The sequence below is a fragment of the Hirundo rustica genome, chromosome 2 (assembly GCF_015227805.2).
Source record: "Hirundo rustica isolate bHirRus1 chromosome 2, bHirRus1.pri.v3, whole genome shotgun sequence".
Lineage (NCBI taxonomy): Eukaryota > Metazoa > Chordata > Aves > Passeriformes > Hirundinidae > Hirundo > Hirundo rustica.
This window is the reverse complement of record NC_053451.1, coordinates 24,392,252-24,410,130: the sequence shown is the minus strand read 5'-3', so window position 1 is coordinate 24,410,130 and position 17,879 is coordinate 24,392,252. Positions and strand designations below refer to the sequence as shown.

The 17,879-nt window shown below is 46.6% G+C and overlaps 1 protein-coding gene across 6 annotated transcripts in view; it reads left to right on the top strand.

The window, feature by feature from the left end:
- Window positions 1-17,879, top strand: part of LSAMP (limbic system associated membrane protein) — a 987,281-nt gene that overhangs the window by 678,766 nt on the left and 290,636 nt on the right. For 3 of the 6 annotated variants that reach the window (XM_058419186.1, XM_058419185.1, XM_058419187.1), the window contains exon 3: window positions 8,430-8,508. In XM_058419186.1, the coding sequence (XP_058275169.1) occupies window positions 8,430-8,508 (79 nt within the window). Of the gene's footprint in view, window positions 1-7,033; window positions 7,095-7,946; window positions 8,509-17,879 lie in introns of those variants that run through there. The other 3 variants (XM_040054569.2, XM_040054570.2, XM_040054567.2) reach the window with 3 other exon arrangements.

Sequence of the window (17,879 nt, the reverse complement as noted above, 5' to 3'; positions counted from 1 at the left end):
TTACCCCATTTCTGCACCTCTTGATGGGCAGATCCTCTGTTGTGACACCCCTGCTCCTACTTCCCACTTTCCCATGCTTAGACTTGGACCTAAAATGGCCACTCCTGCCCCTACTTCTTTGCCATCTGGCCCATATCAAGAGCGGTGATATTAATCTTGCATCTGCCAGCTTAGTGGCTGCTGAAAGCACCCTATTTTCCTCTCTGGCACCAGCTGTTTGGCATTTGTGTCAAAGTATTGAGCTGGGAACAAAAGTGGTACAATGTAAGACTCACACAGGTACAACGTAATATTTCAAGGAGATAGTATTTAATAATAGACAACCATTTAGGCAGACAAAGGCACGATTCAATTCAGTGGCTGGATGATAAAGGAAATAACGTTTGTGTTTAAAACAACAAGAAAAATTCTTAATCTGATGTAGTAATTAATCATTGAATTCAAGAAGTTGGTGAGTTTCTGTGGCTTAAGGCAGGCAGCTGGATAGGATGATCTGAAAAGTCCCTTCCAGCTTTAAAATGTATGACTATGACATGGCCTGACAGAAATGGGCCATGGGAGCAACACAGGAAAGGGAGAGAAACTTGAAAATGTCAGGGTGAGAAGTTTAGAGGAGAGCAGCAGAAAGATGAGAAGAAAAACTGGAACATAAAAAAGTTTATGTTGAAAGACTAGGCATGATGCACTAATTCTAAACGTTGATGCAGAGATGTTCCTGACCTGTAGTGTGTAAGGATGGTATTAACTGAGCCTGTGTCTGTGGGACAGTTCTCATGGCTTTTCATCTTGAAGATCTGGACACGTTAAAGAAATGTTTTCCTTATTTTCAGATTGGAACACAGCGAAATGAATGGAAGTGCTTTCAGAAGCTCGAATTCAGGCAGGTCATAGTTCCAAAGGAAACTTCTTCCAAATTTTTGCATACAAATTTCTCTTGCATGTGAGACTTTCTGACACCGCCTTGTGTCCTGATAGCGCCACAAAACCTGAGATTTTTCTTGTCTTGCTGCAGGCCTCAGTTTAAGTTTCGTAAAAGCGATGCTGGAGCTGTTGCAATGGACAAGAAAATGCACAGCACAACAGCATGCTGCACTCTTTTCTTCCCAATAGAATTAATTCTCCGGTAATGATGGATGTGTAGAATGTATCATTTCAGCAAGATTTCAGAGCTCTCTTCAGAGTCATTGCTGTCACAGTGATTATGCTCATCCATTAGCATTGTGTCGAGAGCTCCATGCCAGAGCAGGTCATCGAATATGCATCAGGGCTCCGCAGGATGGGTTTGACCACCTCTTAGCTGTATAGAATTCCTGTCTGCAGTGATCTACGTCCCTTGCAACTGCCAGGCAGTTGTTTTGGGGCCTGTTAAGGAGTACCTTGGAAATAGGTCAAGCCTGGCATGTTCTGTAGATTGAGTCTTGCGGGGGCTTTCTGTAGAGCTGTGTCAGATGGTGTCAGATCACCCCGCAGCCTTCAGGGCTTCGCTCTGTGTGTACGACTGGAAGCTTGTGTGAGGATCTCTGCAATGGAGCTGTAAACTTTGACACGCCCTGAGAGACAGGACAATTTAAAATGGTCAAATTAGGCATCTGCTCTGAGTGCCCTCAAAACAAGATTACTTCTCTGAGGGCAGAGGGAGGAGTCTAGGGAAATTAACTTTTTATGCCTCTGTGACTGCTGCATTAAGTAATGTGCCCAAATTCACTGAGGAATTTGGACTGTCCTCCTAGAGCTTCCCAACGTTTGGGTCATCTCTCTGCTTCTGTGTTGGGAGGGACTGTTAACCACTGTAGTCACTTGTGAAGTCAATCCTAATTACTTTTGCTGAGAGCAGTAAGTATTCACTGGCACTGGGAGGAAAATTTTTGGGAGATACTAGGAGTAAGCAGATAGAGCTACTGCCTTCCTGTGGGGAAGTGACTTATTTAAGGACCTGTAGGGTTGAAGTCTGGCTCTGCCTGACTCCTCAAGTGTTACGTGACGTTGGTGAAGCAACCATCCACTGCCAAATATAAAGAGATTTTGAAGCTGTCCTCAGTGGGAGGTATGGACTGCTTGTCTGGATTTGCATGCCTAACACCTATAGTCACATTTAAAAAACTCAGGCTGACATATTACTTTGTTCCCACGAGGAATGTCAGAACTGGGATCAGCTATTTTCCTGCTGCTGAAGCCATGAGCCAGCCTTTCTTCTGGGGACAGGTCCCACAGTTTCTCACTGGGACTGCTGCTGGGGCAGGGATATGGCAGGCAGCTGGGCTACCTGCCACACAGCAGCACTGGCTGAGCAGCCTGGCCTCCAGTGGTTTCAAAATGATTTGACACCCTCTGGCAAGAAGCAGCTGCAGAGTCCATTTGTGAGGGGTCGGTAAGGAAGTCACTAATGGTATGTGATCTTTCAGGGGAAAGGCAGTGTGATGCTCTTGACACTACTGATTACTTTTATTCTTGTATTGTGGTATTTATATAAGACTGGAAGGGCAACTTCTGTTTTAAGCAAAAAAAGAAACAGGGTCTTGACCCTCTCAAGCAGGAAGGATCCTTCTACAAATGAGTCTGTAGTTCTCCACAAGCACTTGTTGTGATAGCAACCAGTAATTAAGGCTACAAACCGTGTGCAGTATTAATTATTTCATTCTGTTTGGTCATACTGACGGAAAAAAGGCATCTTTAGGCTACTATTTTCCTTCTGTCCAGCCTTCTAATTTGGTCTTTAAGTGAAGGTGAAACTTTCTGAAAAGTCTGAGCACAAAATATCTTCATCTAGTCAAGTGAGTTTGGTTGTTGTTGTAGTTGTTGTTGTTTTCCTTTCAAAGGTGGTAACACAGTTCTCCACCCATGCAGCACAGAAGAAGATGAACTTCCCAACTTGTTTTTTAGCTGGTGTAGATCAGCATAGCTCTTCTGACAGTGGTGGTGATATGTCAGCTTACAGCAATTGGGAACCTGGCCTTTGACCTCTAAATTGTCCACACCAAGGAGATCAATTGTGAAACCAGATCAATTGCATAGCAGCAAGGTTACAAATTGGTGAAAATCAGCTCTTGTTCTTGTACAGAAGGGAGTTCTGTTACAGCTCAGTGGCCATGCTTAGAGAGAGGTGTTGTGCATGCACGTTGTGCATCCGCAGTTATGGCCTAGCTGAGTGCTCTCCATGCAGTAAATTCTTCTACCTAATGAGGTCTTTACTTCAGAGGAAGCTTGGTATTGTTGCATGACACATCTGAATGTTAGCCTTGGCTCTAAACTGGCTCTTTTTTTCAGCATCAAAAGCCAGTTTAATTTTTAGACTTGCATAAGTATTCATGGAAACCATATATATGTACTTTTCTCAAACTGCACATTTTTTCCCTATAACAAGTGCTTTGTAAGTTTGGTTTCCCATCTCTCTTCTAGCCCTGCTTTTCTTCCTTTTCTTTACTCCTATAGCTCCCTGTTTCCCAGGGACCAAAGGAGAATGGAACATAACTGCTTAATTGCAGTGGGATGCCGCCCTTGTGCAGAGAGCAGAAATGTGTGCATGTAGGAGCTGCAGATATGGGAATGAAGAGAGGACAGAGAGATCACAGACGTCCTTCCACGGTCCTTTAATCTTCCTCACCATGTTGTGAAACCCCTTTGGCTCTTCCTCGTTCCTCTCCATAACTCCTCTGCCAATGAGACAAAACTGCATTTTCTCTTCATGGCTGAGCAGCTTTGAGCAGGCTCTGCTGCATTGTGCAGCAGTGTATCTTGACTAAATGTGTTATAGCTCACAAAACATCATACGTTTTCACTCACTGTTGCAGATATCCCAAATAAAGTCCCTCTGTCTCTGGACTCTGCTGGCAGAGCCATTGCAGAGTCCCCTTTAAACGATTGTGTCAGTCACGATATGGTCTGGAGACTTGTGTGAGTGGTTTGCTTTCTTGGTATTTTTCAGAAATGTCTTTTCCCTGATTTCAGCAATATTTGGGATCAAGCCACCAGTTCTGGTGTGGCTGGTAGTGAACAAAAGTCAAGTGAGAACAGTTCCATTTTGTGGCTGTTTGTGATGTGAGCTGACGAGCCTCGCTTCAGTCCTAGAGGGCAGCCATCCACATCATACAGATGGTTGTTGTGGCTGGCATCGAATGAAGTGCACGGATCGCTCTTTGCATTTAGCCACCTCAAATGCAAGAAAAAAACCCACTCCTATTTGTGGACAGAGTCCCATGCTTTCCGTGTCTCTTGGCTCTCCATGAAAAACAGATGGCATTTCAGGCTTTCGCAATGTCAGTCCCTGAGTATCTGAAAAACTGAGCTGCCACACAGGTAGGCAGAGGTGACCTGAGTACCTGTCCTAGGGCAGCTCAGCATGGCATATCTCAACATATCTCCTGCCCATCCAGGGCCAGTGTGGAGGCTCTCTCCTTTAGCCAGCCTAGGTGTCCACATTATGATGTCTGCAGCCATTCTCCTCAAAGATGGAAAGCAGGGATAGCCAGGCTTCCTCAGCTCATGCTGCTGTTTTCCTTCAAGCTTGGTGCACAAACAAATCCTGCATCCATAGCGTGGAAAGAACAGATATGTTCCTCAACCTGCCATCCAAGCATTTCTATCGTGTCTCTGGCCATGCTGCTTATCAAAGTGTGTTGTTCTGAGCCCTCTTCCCTTTAAACAGGATATAAGTATTTTGCATTGGAGGGGAGTGATGTGGTACCTATAGGCCTGGGCTTGTACTGCTCTGTCCATTCCTGAACTGCATAGGGACAAAATCTGGTCAGTCAGACTTGTCCTGCCAGTCCTGCACCTACCAGGAGTACTGATAAACGGAATTAAAAGGCCGTGGTATGGATTTTCAGTGTCCATGCTCTGACTGTTTACCTGAATTTTTCCTCAAGTTTTTAGAAGGTAGGAAAGTTAGGAGCCAGACCTGTTGTTTTGTTATCTGCTTCCAGCAGGGGGAGATGGGTCCAGAGAGTTATTTCTTCTGGGAACACATACAAAAATAACATAATTTATTTTACTCATGAGGCGCTCTCCTAGGATTTGCATGAGTCCTGCTTGTTTAGCCTTTCACACCTATGCAACCCCTTCCTTTTGCTTCTGTACGCTTCTAAAAGCAAATAGGACCTATCAGCATTAGGTTTTGTTTTTGTTTTATTTTTCACAAGATTCACAAGACCCTCAAGGGAATTTCTTCCTCATTTCTCAGTCTATTATTATTATTATTATTATTATTATTATTATTATTAAATAGTTATGCTACAGTAGTTCTAATGAGGATTGTATAAATGCGTAAGAAGATGAAATCATCCCCTGCACTGCTGCATCAGCACAGAGGGGCCTCTGAGCCCTCTGTGCTGCACCTCTCGTGGTAGGGAGGCATGGCCACATGCAGTCCCACTTTGAATCAGGATTTTACTTGAGCCTGGAGACAGGATTCCTTCCTTCTCCCTCCCTGAAACCCCCTCTGTCGTTCTCTGTATAAAACATATTGGTGCCACTTTCTATGAACTATATTTAACTAAGCATTAAATTTAGATTTAACTGGATAGTTATTGCCTCCTAAGTAAATACTCCAAGATAAGGAAATATTTAGTGAGCTCTAGCAGTTGGGTGGCAGATGCTTCTTGCATTGCATAATAGTTAATCTTCGACAAATATGTTTTCCTTACTCCACGGGCATTTAATTAGCATACAATAACTCTTATTAAATGTAGATGAAACATATTTGGGAGACCCTTGTAAAAATGATCCTTGCATCACTGGCTTGCGAGTGGGGTGCATTTCTTTCATTGGTAACTTGCTATGGGACCAGGCGTTTTAGCTGTACTCAAAGTCTGTCGTGGGGAGTGCAGAGGTCTCCCCTTGGTGATGCCCCTTCCTCTGGCATGCCAGCAGCCTGATGCATCTCTGTGCCCTGCACTCTCCATCCTAGAGTGGTGGGTACTAGTCAGCAATCAGGTGTCAGCAGCATGGTCTTCTCCAGAGCAATATCCTTGTGGAGTGGCATCTCTCTGCAGCAGCTTGGGTACATCTAGCATGTGGATTAACCCCTTTAGCTCCTCATTCCTCTCCCCCTCCGGTGCTATCCGTGCCAAGGCTACTGCAGAGGAAACGTCTGACTCGCCTCACTCCTTGGCTTGAATACAAAGCAGTCATCTCTTCTTGCTGCTGCATGCCTGGCACCGGAGCAGCAGTGTCATGACCTTAGTCCCTAATTTGTGGGCCTTTAACACTTGCAGGGATTGTTTAAGCACTCAGACAGTGCAGCCTTTCCATACCAAGGCAGCAGGGGCCAGTTTCTAGGAGTTCAGAAAGCAACTGGATGTATTCCTGGAAGAAGAAAATCATTCAAGTACCACTAACTACAAAGGCAGTGCCACTGGCTGGGGACATGCCTTAGCCATAAATCACTAGAAATAGATAAGTGCCCTGGGGCAATACCACTGCATGCTTGCCTTGTGCGTGAGAGCTTCACCAGGCGTTGGCTTTAGGCTGCTTGGAGACAGGAGGAAGGGTTAGAAGGTCCTTTGATCTGGTCCCACACGGCCATGTCTGTGACAGTGACATTCCTTATGTCTCTTCAGTTGGAGCGCAGTGTATCCCACAAGGCTGCGGGAGCAGAGGTGAAGCAGGCTATGTACAAGACCTGGGTTTTTTTTTTTTTCCCCTTCAGGCACACACAGTCACAGGACAGCAACTCTCAGCCGAGTAACCCCACGGCTTTTCTGTCACCTGATTCTCTGGACCCCTCGTAAACCCGCCGTTCCCCTTTTGCTTTCCCCGTCCCAGCCCCGCCGCGCTCTGGTCGCAGAAGGGTTACTGTAGCGAAGCATCCCCGGCAGCAGTTCTGATCCCTCCCGCAGGCAGAGATCGGGCTGGTGGAGTGGCAGGCAGGCATCAGCAATAAAACATAGGGCTTATTCCTTCCCATTAATTTAATCTGCCTTCCCTTCGCGGCGGGCGGCGGGCTGCGGGCGCGTTCCCGGGCGGGCAGCGCTGCTGCCGGCGGGCGCGGGGCTCAGCTGCGGGCTCTGGCAGCCGGCAGCACAGGCCGAGCATTCACACCGCGGGCAGCTCAATGCCGGCATTGTCTCCGCTCCGTCGCTCCGAGGCTGGGAAAGGAGGTGGGGGGCGGGAAGGGCTGAGTGGAGAGAGGTGGGAGGGAGGGATGTACGACTGGTTATCTGGCGAAAGGAAAGTCCGGGAGGGGAAGGAGCGAGGTTTGAGGCTGCAGAGGCAGTTGCCAAGGATGCTGCTCTGTAAATCAGCCAGCGTGTGGCTTCAGGCCGCTAAGCCAAGTTGTTCGCACTTTTGGCCACAGACTCTCTTTCCTCACTATTTCATCTTGAGAACATTGGCCGTACCTTCCTCCGTCCTCTGTACCCTACTCCCTGTGCCTCCCACCCGCTCAGCAGCTTCCGGCTGCTCCTGCCTTCTCTCTGCTCCCCGCTCCCCTTCTCCTCCTTTCCCCAGCCCACTCTTCCTCTCCTATCCCCTTCCCTCTCTGCCTCTCCCTCCTCCCCTCTCCTTCGGGGCTTCCCCCCTCTGCCTTGCAGCCCTCATGCCTTCCCAAGCCGCCTCTCCCTGCTGCAGTGCCCCGCTCCCCTCCCCGGCCGCCGTTCCGTGTCCCCCCGGGCAGCCCCGGTTCCCGGCGCGGGGTTCCCGGGGGCTGCGCCCGCGGGAGAGGGATGGGGAAGGCGGCCCGCGGCTCCCTCCGCGCCCGCCGCCGCTGTGGTGCCGAGCTGCCGTCTCACGAGTAAGGCTCCCTCCTCCCTCTCTCCCTCTCTCCTCCTCCTCCTCCTCCTCCCTCCCTCGCTCCGCCTGGGAAAGTGGGTTAGGAGGGAGCGCGGGGCTGGAGGCTGCACAGCCACAGGACTATCCCCTCCCGCATCCCGGCGGCACAGGATTCCTCTTGTTCCTTTTCCTTTTTTTTTTTTTTTTTTTTTTTTTTTTCCCCACCCTTTCTTCATCACTCTAAACGGGTCGATCTAATTGTTACTATTTCGTAGTTATTTTGCTACCTGACTTTTTTGTCTTGCCTTTTTTTTTTTTTTTTTTTTTATTTGAAGGTTCTGCTAAGACTTTTTTCTTTTTTTTTTCCTTTTTTTTCTTTTTTTTTTTTTCTTTTTTTTTTTTTTTTGGAAAGCCTTTAAAAAAAAAAAAAAAAAAAGGCGAGGAAGGGAAAGAAGCCAACAAGAGACTGAAAAGAGCAAGAGAAAGTGGCAGCTGAGAAGGACTGTGAAATCACCTCCCCTTTCTTGGGCTGTCGATCAGAGCGAGAGTTGTACATTATTTTTATTGTTTTTCTTTCTACGTCTGTCTGTCCACATATACAGGCAGAGAAAGAGACAAGTACTGACAGTGAAACTCGACGAGACCAGCCATGGTAGCAAGGGCTCAGCCTGATCGGAAACAATTACCGCTGGTCCTACTGAGATTGCTTTGCCTTCTCCCTACAGGGCTGCCAGTCCGCAGCGTGGATTTTAGCCGAGGTACCGATAACATCACCGTGAGGCAAGGGGACACAGCCATCCTCAGGTAGGGCATTTTGCCAACTTTTCCTCTTCTGTGTGTGCATCTGTATTGCCATGTATGCAACGTGTGCGTGTGACGTGACACAGATTTGTGTGTCTGTGTCTCTGTGAGAGCGTGTGTTGTTTTACCTCTCAAACCGCAGTAGCAGCAGCTGCTACAAACAGGCTCTGCGTGTGTGTTTGTGCTTTAATATGAAAAAGATTGTGAAGCTTTTGGACACTTCTTGCCACGCTATCCTCTTGTGTAGTGCTCTGGATCGAAATAATTTCACTGGGGAAAGATCTGGTTGTGTTAGCCAGCTCTTGTGAGCGTACACTTTCCACCAGCCCTGCAGTATCAATAGAGGAATCGAAAAGGGATCCAGCTGTGCTTGCCAGATGTTCCATTGATCTTCCCATGCTTCTTTTTGTACATATGCAAAAACTTTATCCCTGGTGCTGCCAGAACTCTCAGGCAAGTTCTTTTGGGAAGCTCTTGTCTTTTAATTCTATTTATTTATTTTTCTGCTCTGTCAGGAGGAAAGATGGATACAATATTTGAAAAGGCTGGTGAAAAAATGGTGTAGCAGCTCTGACATTTACAAAGATTGTATCTTAGTGTGTTGGATTTTTTGCAGGGCTAAATAAATGGGTGTATGCTGTGCCTGTGTGTCTGGTTATGATGAGGATATCCTTGCCCATGAAACCTTGCTTACTGGCAGCATTGAGTGTTGTATTTCTGGTTTCATTGTGCGGGTTTTCCAGAGGTACTTCTGACACAACTTGAGCTTTCAGTTTGGAGTGTCCCAAATAGCTGAACTGCAGTAGTCTTTTTCCTGTAGGTTTCTTTTTTTCAAATTCTGCCTTGCTCAACTTACCTGCAGTAACTCCCCTACTGAAGGAAAATTCTGCATGTGTGAGTGTGCACACTGTGTGTTATGCCTGTAGAACTACTGGGTGTAATTTAAAATAAGTCTGTGATCTGTATGAGGAGCTGATAGTGCACAACCCTGAAGCATCAAGGGAGCAATCCCCTAGTAAAGCTAACAGCAGCAGCAAAGTTTTCTTTCTCTTTCTGTGAAATAAATCCTGCTGGATGGCACCAAACGCTCTGCTACATGATCCCCTGTGTCCTGCATCCCTCTCATTTAATGATAGAGGGAAGAAGGATGCTGGAAGAGAGAGATGTTTCTGTGTGTGTGTGTGTGTGCACGCGTACGCTTATTGCTTCGGTCGCCTCCCATGTCCTCGGTTGTTTTGATCCTGGAATATCCATTCAGCAGCTTCCATTCCCCAGCTCTCCAGACTTGTTAACTTGAATGTAAGATTTATCCACACAGAGTAATAGGATTTACAGAGTAATTCATCTGCCTTGCATATGCAGTGCAAGCGGTTTAGATTCGACATGGTAAACACCTAACAAGGGGTGTTGCCTCTGACTCCAGCTTCTCTACTCTCTCTTCCACTCACTACCAATTCATATATCCCTTTAACCCTTTTCTGGCCAGACTCCTAGCTGATATATTCCGTTTATAAATGCAAATCGCTTCCATCAATCATTTATTTTGGGGGGGCTGCTCAGACAGATGTTTGCCAGCATATGTTTGGTACATGCAGCAGCAGCGAAGTCATTAAGCTCACTTGCCCAGACAGGGGTCACTAGATTTCTATTTCCCACTTAACCTTGGAGCTTTTCAGTTTATCTAGATGCTGAGTGCTAAAGCTGCATTTGCAGCCGAGAGGGCTAAGCGGATGGTGGAGATGGTGCCTGCAAGTGCTGCCTGTAAAGCGTCCCTTCATCAGCAAGCTCCACGGGGCTGCATGGGAGAGTGGTTTCAGTGATTGCATGTGGCTTGCCAGTGTTATGTCAGGCACTAAAATAAAACACCTGAGTGAAACGATCCAGCTGTGTCGGCCAGATGTGTGCCAAGTGACACAGTCTGCAGGAGCAGCACTCCACCCGACCATGTAAATGCTTGCCCCGGGCAATAGTGTGTTCCTGGCAGGCTGCATTTCTGTCAGAAGTGACTGTGACCAGTGCACAGGCTGTACCTTTTTCCTTCAGCTGCCTTCCTAAGCTCTTTAAGCACATGTGGCCAGCTATATGTTTTTCACATTTCCTAGGAAGGGCAGCTGTTCTCCCTTTCCCTAGGACCAGAACCACATTTCTGGGATATTTCAGTTCCTCCTTCACAGAAGTAGAAACCAGGCTGTAGTAGGAGACAGACTGCCACATGAAGCTGGAAGGTGTGAGGTTTCCCTATGTCCCATGGACTTCAGGTCCTGCAGGATTTCATGTCCTCAGTTTTAAAGCAAAGGTTTGTTTGCTAACTTCCCCCTTGCTGTTTTGTCGACCCTCCAAAACATAACCCACTTTAAGACAGCCTTGTTTTGAAAAACTCTCAGTGCCTCACTCTCCCTGTCTACGGATCCACTATGACAACAGAAGGAAAAGAAATAGATGGGGAAAAAAAACCCCAAAAAACAAAAACAATAAACCCAACAAACCTCCATTAGATGATCTATACTAATCATGTTCAAAGCAGAACTTTATATCCACAGGGAGATAGGTAAGAGTTTTCTATACATGGATCATATCACCTATCTTTGCTAAACATCTGCTTCAGAGGGATAGTGCAGCATTACCAGTGCCCAGTAGCTCCTGTAGCTTGAAGGAAAATGAAAATGTAGGAGGGAGAAAAAATAATACGCAGTTAGAGAGAAATAAAAGCAGTATACATAGTGATAAGATAACTAAAAACATTTTGTTCCTGTAAATTGTGATGCAAATCGTTCAGCAAATCACCAAGGACAGGATATTCTAAATGAGTCTTCCTCTTTGGGGCTTTATATATTTGTATATAGGGTTACTCTCGTAGGTGGAAGAATGAGTGGGTGGACTGATCTACGAAGTGGAGGAAAATAGTTTATTATAAGCCCTAATGTTCCTAAAGGAAGCCAGTCCTCTGAAGCTTCATCTGCAGCTTACTCAGAATAGAATATTCTGAAAAGTTTAGAGATGACTTTTTAAAGCATTTAAAATATTCCTTCGGTATGGGACTATTAAAAAATGTCCCTAACTCTAAACTGGCTCATCTCCTAAATGACCTGGCAGCAGATTTGATTCATTTGTCGGCCTTGCTGAAGGTTGATGACTCTTAGCAAGTATTTGGCATGGGGAAGTTAGGGAATTGCACAGAGAATAAAAATAGCTCATGATAGACTGTCCACAGGGAAAAGGGTAATGGTCTGCTCCTTGGAGACAGGCAGAAAAGAGAGGAGGGGCCTGAGAGCTGCAACAGGTGAGAAGGTCTGAGCAGAGTTGCTGGTGTTTGTCCAGCAACAACCAAAGAAAGAGGGTAGGATGTTTCAAAGATGGCACTGTATATTAGTGAGCCTGTCAGACTTGCTAAGGTTTAGTTTCTTTAACTCTGTGTTCAGCAAGTGAAGAAGGACACTGAACCTTATTTTGAGTATTGAGAGGGAACTTTGGCTACAGTTCCTGCCAATGTCTTGCTTCCAAGATTACAATCATGAGGTTGTCAGGTTCTGTATGCAACTTCCCTGCCTGGTGTTAGGAAAAGAAGAAAAGAATATCCAAACAAGAAATGCACAACATACCCCCCAAACTAATTCAAACAGGAAAAGAAGAACAGTCCCCAACCCCAGATCTTCTCACTGTTTACCTGCCCTCAGCATCCCCACCTCATTTGTTCTGCACATGTTGGGTGAGCAAAGACAGGTACATGCTGTGCTCTGTAACACACTTTCTGCCTAGGGAGGGGATGAGGAATATGAGGATTTTGGCTAGGCTGGGACATGTGCAGTAATGAAGGGCACCTGCTGCAAACTGGGAAGGAAGGGGACTGTGTTTCTGTGTTGTGTTTGACCCTCTGGATGGTTTAAAAGCAAAATGGCAAGGGGGAGTCCATGCTATGGGATCAGGTACCTCCACAGCACGATGGGGAAAGATCAGCTGCCTCAGAAACCACCACAGCAGCTCACCTCAAACTGCCTGCAAAGAGCTCATCTTGGGGTGTCAGCAGGACTTGCAGGTTGCGCAGGGATTTTAGAAGTTCTGGCACAAGTGCAGATTTAGCCTTTAAAAACTCCTGGAATGGAGCTCAGCACCAGCTGGAACCAAAATGGGTCATAGCTCCATTCCAATCTGTTCTGTTATACCGGTGCAAATCCTCTAAAGCCCAAGGGCAGAGCCAGAAATACTCCATTTGTCTTTGGGGCAGATTCCCAGGGACTGGTAATAAAGAGGTACAAGTGACTCATACAGGGCATAAGCTCCCGAGCACTGCTCAGATGATGTTCAGCCTTTGGAGAACTGGGATCTCGCCAAGGCCAGAATTTGGCTCAATGCTCCCGAGTTTTTCCAAGCATCAACTTTTCATCAAGAATTAAAACAATCTGATGCTGATGTAGAGATGAAAACCAACATTTGACTGAGTGTGCATTTTTCACTTTTACCAGGTATTTTAAAATAATGTGAAGTTTCAGGCTGATAGCACATTTAGGAACATCCATCCTAATGGGTACTTAGTTTCTTCAAGTCGCATGTGTCAAAGGATGGGCTAGAATCAAATTACCAGCGATAATGACAGTGCTGTTGGCATAATCCTGCAGTATAAGCAATTTTATGCAAACTCTGTTCTTGGCCTCCCAGTATTTTGCTGGTATGTTGCACATGGAGCTGTGCTAGAGGACAAAGGCACCTCAGGCAAAATAGCAACACAACATCACAACAAAGTTGATGCCCTATACTGTCATTTTAAAAGAAAAGTAAAAGCTGTTCAGATTACACTTATAATTAGCATATGATTTATAACAGGGAGCACAGAGCTGAGCCCTTTGCTAGAAATGAGAATAGGCATGTTCAAACGTATAATGCCACGTAATAATACAGTCTTGGCAGTAAAACTGTAACCTTGATTATTAGTGGTATTGTTGTGGCACTTAGAGGCCACCACTAGGTTGAGGCACCCTTTGTATTAAGTGCCACGTGAGGAGAGAGTGAGAGATCCCCTCCTCTGCAGGGCGGGCAGGCTATTAGCTGGGATGGACCCAGGCTGGGGGTGGGCAGGAGGTGAGGGGACTCGCCCAGGGTTGCTGCCAGGGCTCAGGCACACCCAGCCTAGTGACCCGTCCATTAGCCTGGGTTGCCTTTTGGCTCAGCCACACTGCAAGCCAGCAAATGTGACAAATGAGGATTCCCTGGTACGTCGTCATCCACGCTGGTTTTGACTAAGAGTCCCAGGTCTGTACAAAGACTCTCCGGTCTGTACAAAGCCTTCATTATCAATTCTAGCGCCCACGTGTCGAGACAGGGTAAGTCGGGATCCGTGCAAACTCTGCTGATCCTTTCCTTCAAATGAAAAATAAAAATGTATAAATGTAGTAACAGGCGATGTTGCAAAACTTCCAGCTCCGGCAGCAGATGGTGCCATTACATGAGGGCACACATGCGCCCATGGATACGTGAGTGTGTGTGCATACATGCGATAAAGGAAGTTGCAATACGTGTACGGTCAAAGGCTGGCGATCACCATCTCGCCTCATACACACACATTATTTTTATATGGTGATCCCAGAGGAAAGGAGGCCCTTTGTGAGAATGTGCTTTCTGCAAGGTAGTACTAACCCATCACAAGGGAAAGTGGAATGGAAATTAGAAAGGGAAAGGCTTTCTTTGGTGGAATGATGCATGTTTAATAACACCGTACGTATATTTTGCATTCAGAAAGATGGAGAGACAGTATTGAACTGTACGGCTTTAACCTCCTACCCTGAGTTTGCACACACACTTCAGTTTGCAACTAAGTACCATATGTTTTCCTACTTAGTTGGCATTATAATTTATATAGTACTACGTGTTACCTGAAGTGGCTCAGAGTCGGTATGTCTTCCACTCCCCTCCCCAGCAGGTCACGAGGAAAGACCTGTTCTTAAAATAGCTCATAGTTACTGGAATTTGCCATCTCATAACTATAAGTTTTCAAAATATATGTTACACATACCTGCCCTTTATATCCAGGCCCAGGGGCATCTGATTCTGACAGATCTGCGGAGCCACAGCTTGCTGCTGATGCAGCGGCAGGGCTTCAACAGGCTCAGTGTGAGGCTGAATATAGCCATTTTCATTGAAGTTGCCTAGTTTTGTTGTCCATCAAAATTCACTCTGGTTTGTGTGAACTCGTGCTCTGCTGGAGTAAGCGCAATGGAGGGCACAGAGGTGAAGTCAGGAATTTACTGAGTTTTCTTTTACTGTTCTCTTGCTGAAGAAAAAACGAATGTGATTTTCAGCTGAATCTGACACCAAAGCATTTGCTTCAGGCTTCGAGCACATCTAACGTGCCTGGTTTTATGGTAAGTAATGGGAACTAATAATGATGAGCTTCACCTCTGCCTAGAAAACAGCTATTTCAAAATAATCTGAATCGCCAGCCTCCTCTGTGCTCATATTTTTCTGCAGATTTTTATTAGGAGCAACTTGGTTGTGTAGGAGAGGCCAGCTGTGATCCTAGAGTTCCCCCACTGTGCTCAGCTCTGTACAAAGAGAGAAGAAATAGCGCTGCCGCAGCCCTATTGATTTCACTGGGGTTGGGCTTCCTCGGTCCCAGATAACTTGATGGAAATGAGCCCACTCACACTGGGCTGGCATTCAGCAGATACTTTGCAATAGCACATCTGTATGGAATTTGGGAGCTGTGTGCCTGTGTGCAAGGGTATGTTGCCCTGTTTGCTCCCATTTAAAAGTGGGAAGTGCTTTCTTGTGCGTAGTTGGACAAATGTCCATACACTTCATAAAGCTGCCACTTTTGAGAGGCGGCACTGCCAGATGGACAGGATAAGGGCCTGCTTACTTGGAGGTCTCTGTGGCTTTCTCCAACTCTTGGGCCTCCGTAATCCTCACTAGTGCTGGAAGTGTCCTTTTGTTTCAGTGCGTTTCATTTGCTACGGCTGTTAAGGAAAAAATGCAGCAAGTATATCACCTCAGAATACAGCACCTTCCTCTTCTGAGACTCAGTGATTAGCACCACTGTAGATCTGGCCAATACTGCCCCTCTTCAGCAGGAACCTGAACCACTCTCAATAATTTGCATTTCAGTGGCAGAGGGAAGTAGTGAAAACTTTGAAAGAGCAGGGAGGCTTCTCTCCTACACACAACCTCCCGCTCTCCTGTAAGAACCCAGACATGCCTGAATGGTTTCTCATCACAGGTGCTCTCCTTAGATGGTTTCCTAGTTGTGGAAACGGAAAGGCCAAGAGGGCTCCAGCTCCCCCTGTGCCAGCCTCTGTATTGTGCACTTGCAAAACAAAAGGGGATTGGTCACACCACTGTGCAGCTGTCACTCGTGGTGCCACTGCATCCTCTGCTGGATGCCTGGAGGGCCAGCAGGATGACCATGGAGATGCTTGGAGATGCATGGTTGGAGATGCACTACTGTCAGTGTCCCTAACATGGCATGACTTAGTGTACCAGTGAGAACAGTGCCCTACCAGGGGTGGCTGTGGTGATGCTTTTCCAGTGTAGGAAACCATGGATACTTTAACCAGGAATACAGGAGTGCCTGTATGGCAGCTACCTCCATGCTGTGCCTCCTCCCTCCATCCCAAGCTGGTTGTCCACCCTCACACCGTGAGACCATGATTCGGAGCTGCACATCCAGTCACCTTTCATGCCTTCCTCTGAAAACAAAACCCGTGTTGAAATCCACTGGCAGGCGGCATCCATGACTTTGAATAGTAAATACAAATCTTGCCTTTTGCCTCTCTGTTTTTCTCTCTCTCTCTCTGTTATTAAGCTGACAGGCACTTAGCCAATTATCCAGTCGTCGTCTCAGCTGTATTTATGAAGGAGGAAGAGACAACTCGCACAGCTCTTGTCTTCAGGGCTTCAGCTGAGTCTCCCCTGTGTGCAGTAGCGTTTCCCCTTGTCTGAGCTGCTGATTCTGCTCCCGTGAATACACAGGAAAAGAAACCAGTGAAGGGGTTTAGCTGAGAAGAGGGCTGGGGGAGTAGAGGTGGGGAAAGAGGTCTGCTCCCCCAGACCAGGGCCATGCCAGAGCTGTCATTGTTTGGCCCTGCTTTTGTGTTTGACTTTGGCAGAGCTCACACGCCTTTGTCGCATAAGGTTGCGATGGATGGGGAATGCGGTGGCTGTGGGTACTTGCAAAGTCCTTTTACAAGGATCAAAAGTCAGGAACTATGTGGTGGCAGATTGTGAGTCTGTGCCTTAAAGTGAGAGAGTCACATGTACTTGGGGACGTGGTGTGAATCTGTGACTCGGATCCAGGAGCCACCTCTAATCCCTGATGCGGTTCTGCGCCTAGAACATACAGCCTGCGCTGGCTCAAGTGTTTACTCCAAACAGCAAAATTTAGGCAAATAGCACTGAAGTGTTCTGTGAATACTTTCATGAATGTTAAAAATGAATTCACTTTGGCTGCAGCTGTGCTTCCTTTGTGTGTGTGCATGTGCATCTTCTTTTCTCTCCCCCTTTTGAATAATCTGAGTGGATGAGTTTTCCTTGCCCCGGTGTTCATGGACAGAACATTTTTAAAAGGTCCATAGATGAGCAAAACAAGGCTCTAGCAGCAACTTCTGCAGCTGGAAGCCCTGTCTGTACAGATTTGCAGGCATGTGCCCCTGCCTCACCTTAAACCAAGACACTAATTTTGTGTGTATGCCTGTGGTGCCCTTGATATTTATGTTAGATGATGCTTAGGGAGCACTGGACATGGTTCTTGCAACCCCTCATAGGAGCCCAAGCATAAAAGCAGTCGAACAAGTGAGATGTAGAGCTGATCACAGCTTGAGCCACGATAATTTATGTGCATGTGACAAGAGAAAATTACCTTTAAACTCTGCACCCAACCAATCAACCTTGCAGCAGCCTGTTTTTGCTCGGAAAGGTGCCTCAGGCCAAGCCTATCAAGCTCAGAAAAAGAAAGGTTAAAATGATCCAACATCATTATCTCTTCCTTTTCCTTTGGAAGAGAGGAACCACAGTGACAAAGCCTAGCTGACTCTTTCACATCAGCTCCTTTGTAGTGAGTTTCATCCCATCCCCAGCCCAGATTCCTCACTGGAATCAGCAGGAATTTGTCCATGATCACGCCCAATGCTCATCTGGTCAGAGAATGGAAAGGAAAGCACGTGGCAGAGAGGACCAGGCACAAATAAGCATGTGGGAATTGGAAAATGCTTGAGAGGGAAGGGAAACACTGCCACTGCAAGGAAGCAATTATTGAGTGCTGCAGATAGCGCAGGTATGCTAGGGAACCCTCATCTGTTCCAGGGTGTCCTCTGAGCTTGGAGAAAAGGGAGGTTCCAGGAGTGATTACTCCCAGAAAAATGATTGTCCCCTCTCTGCCAAATATGATG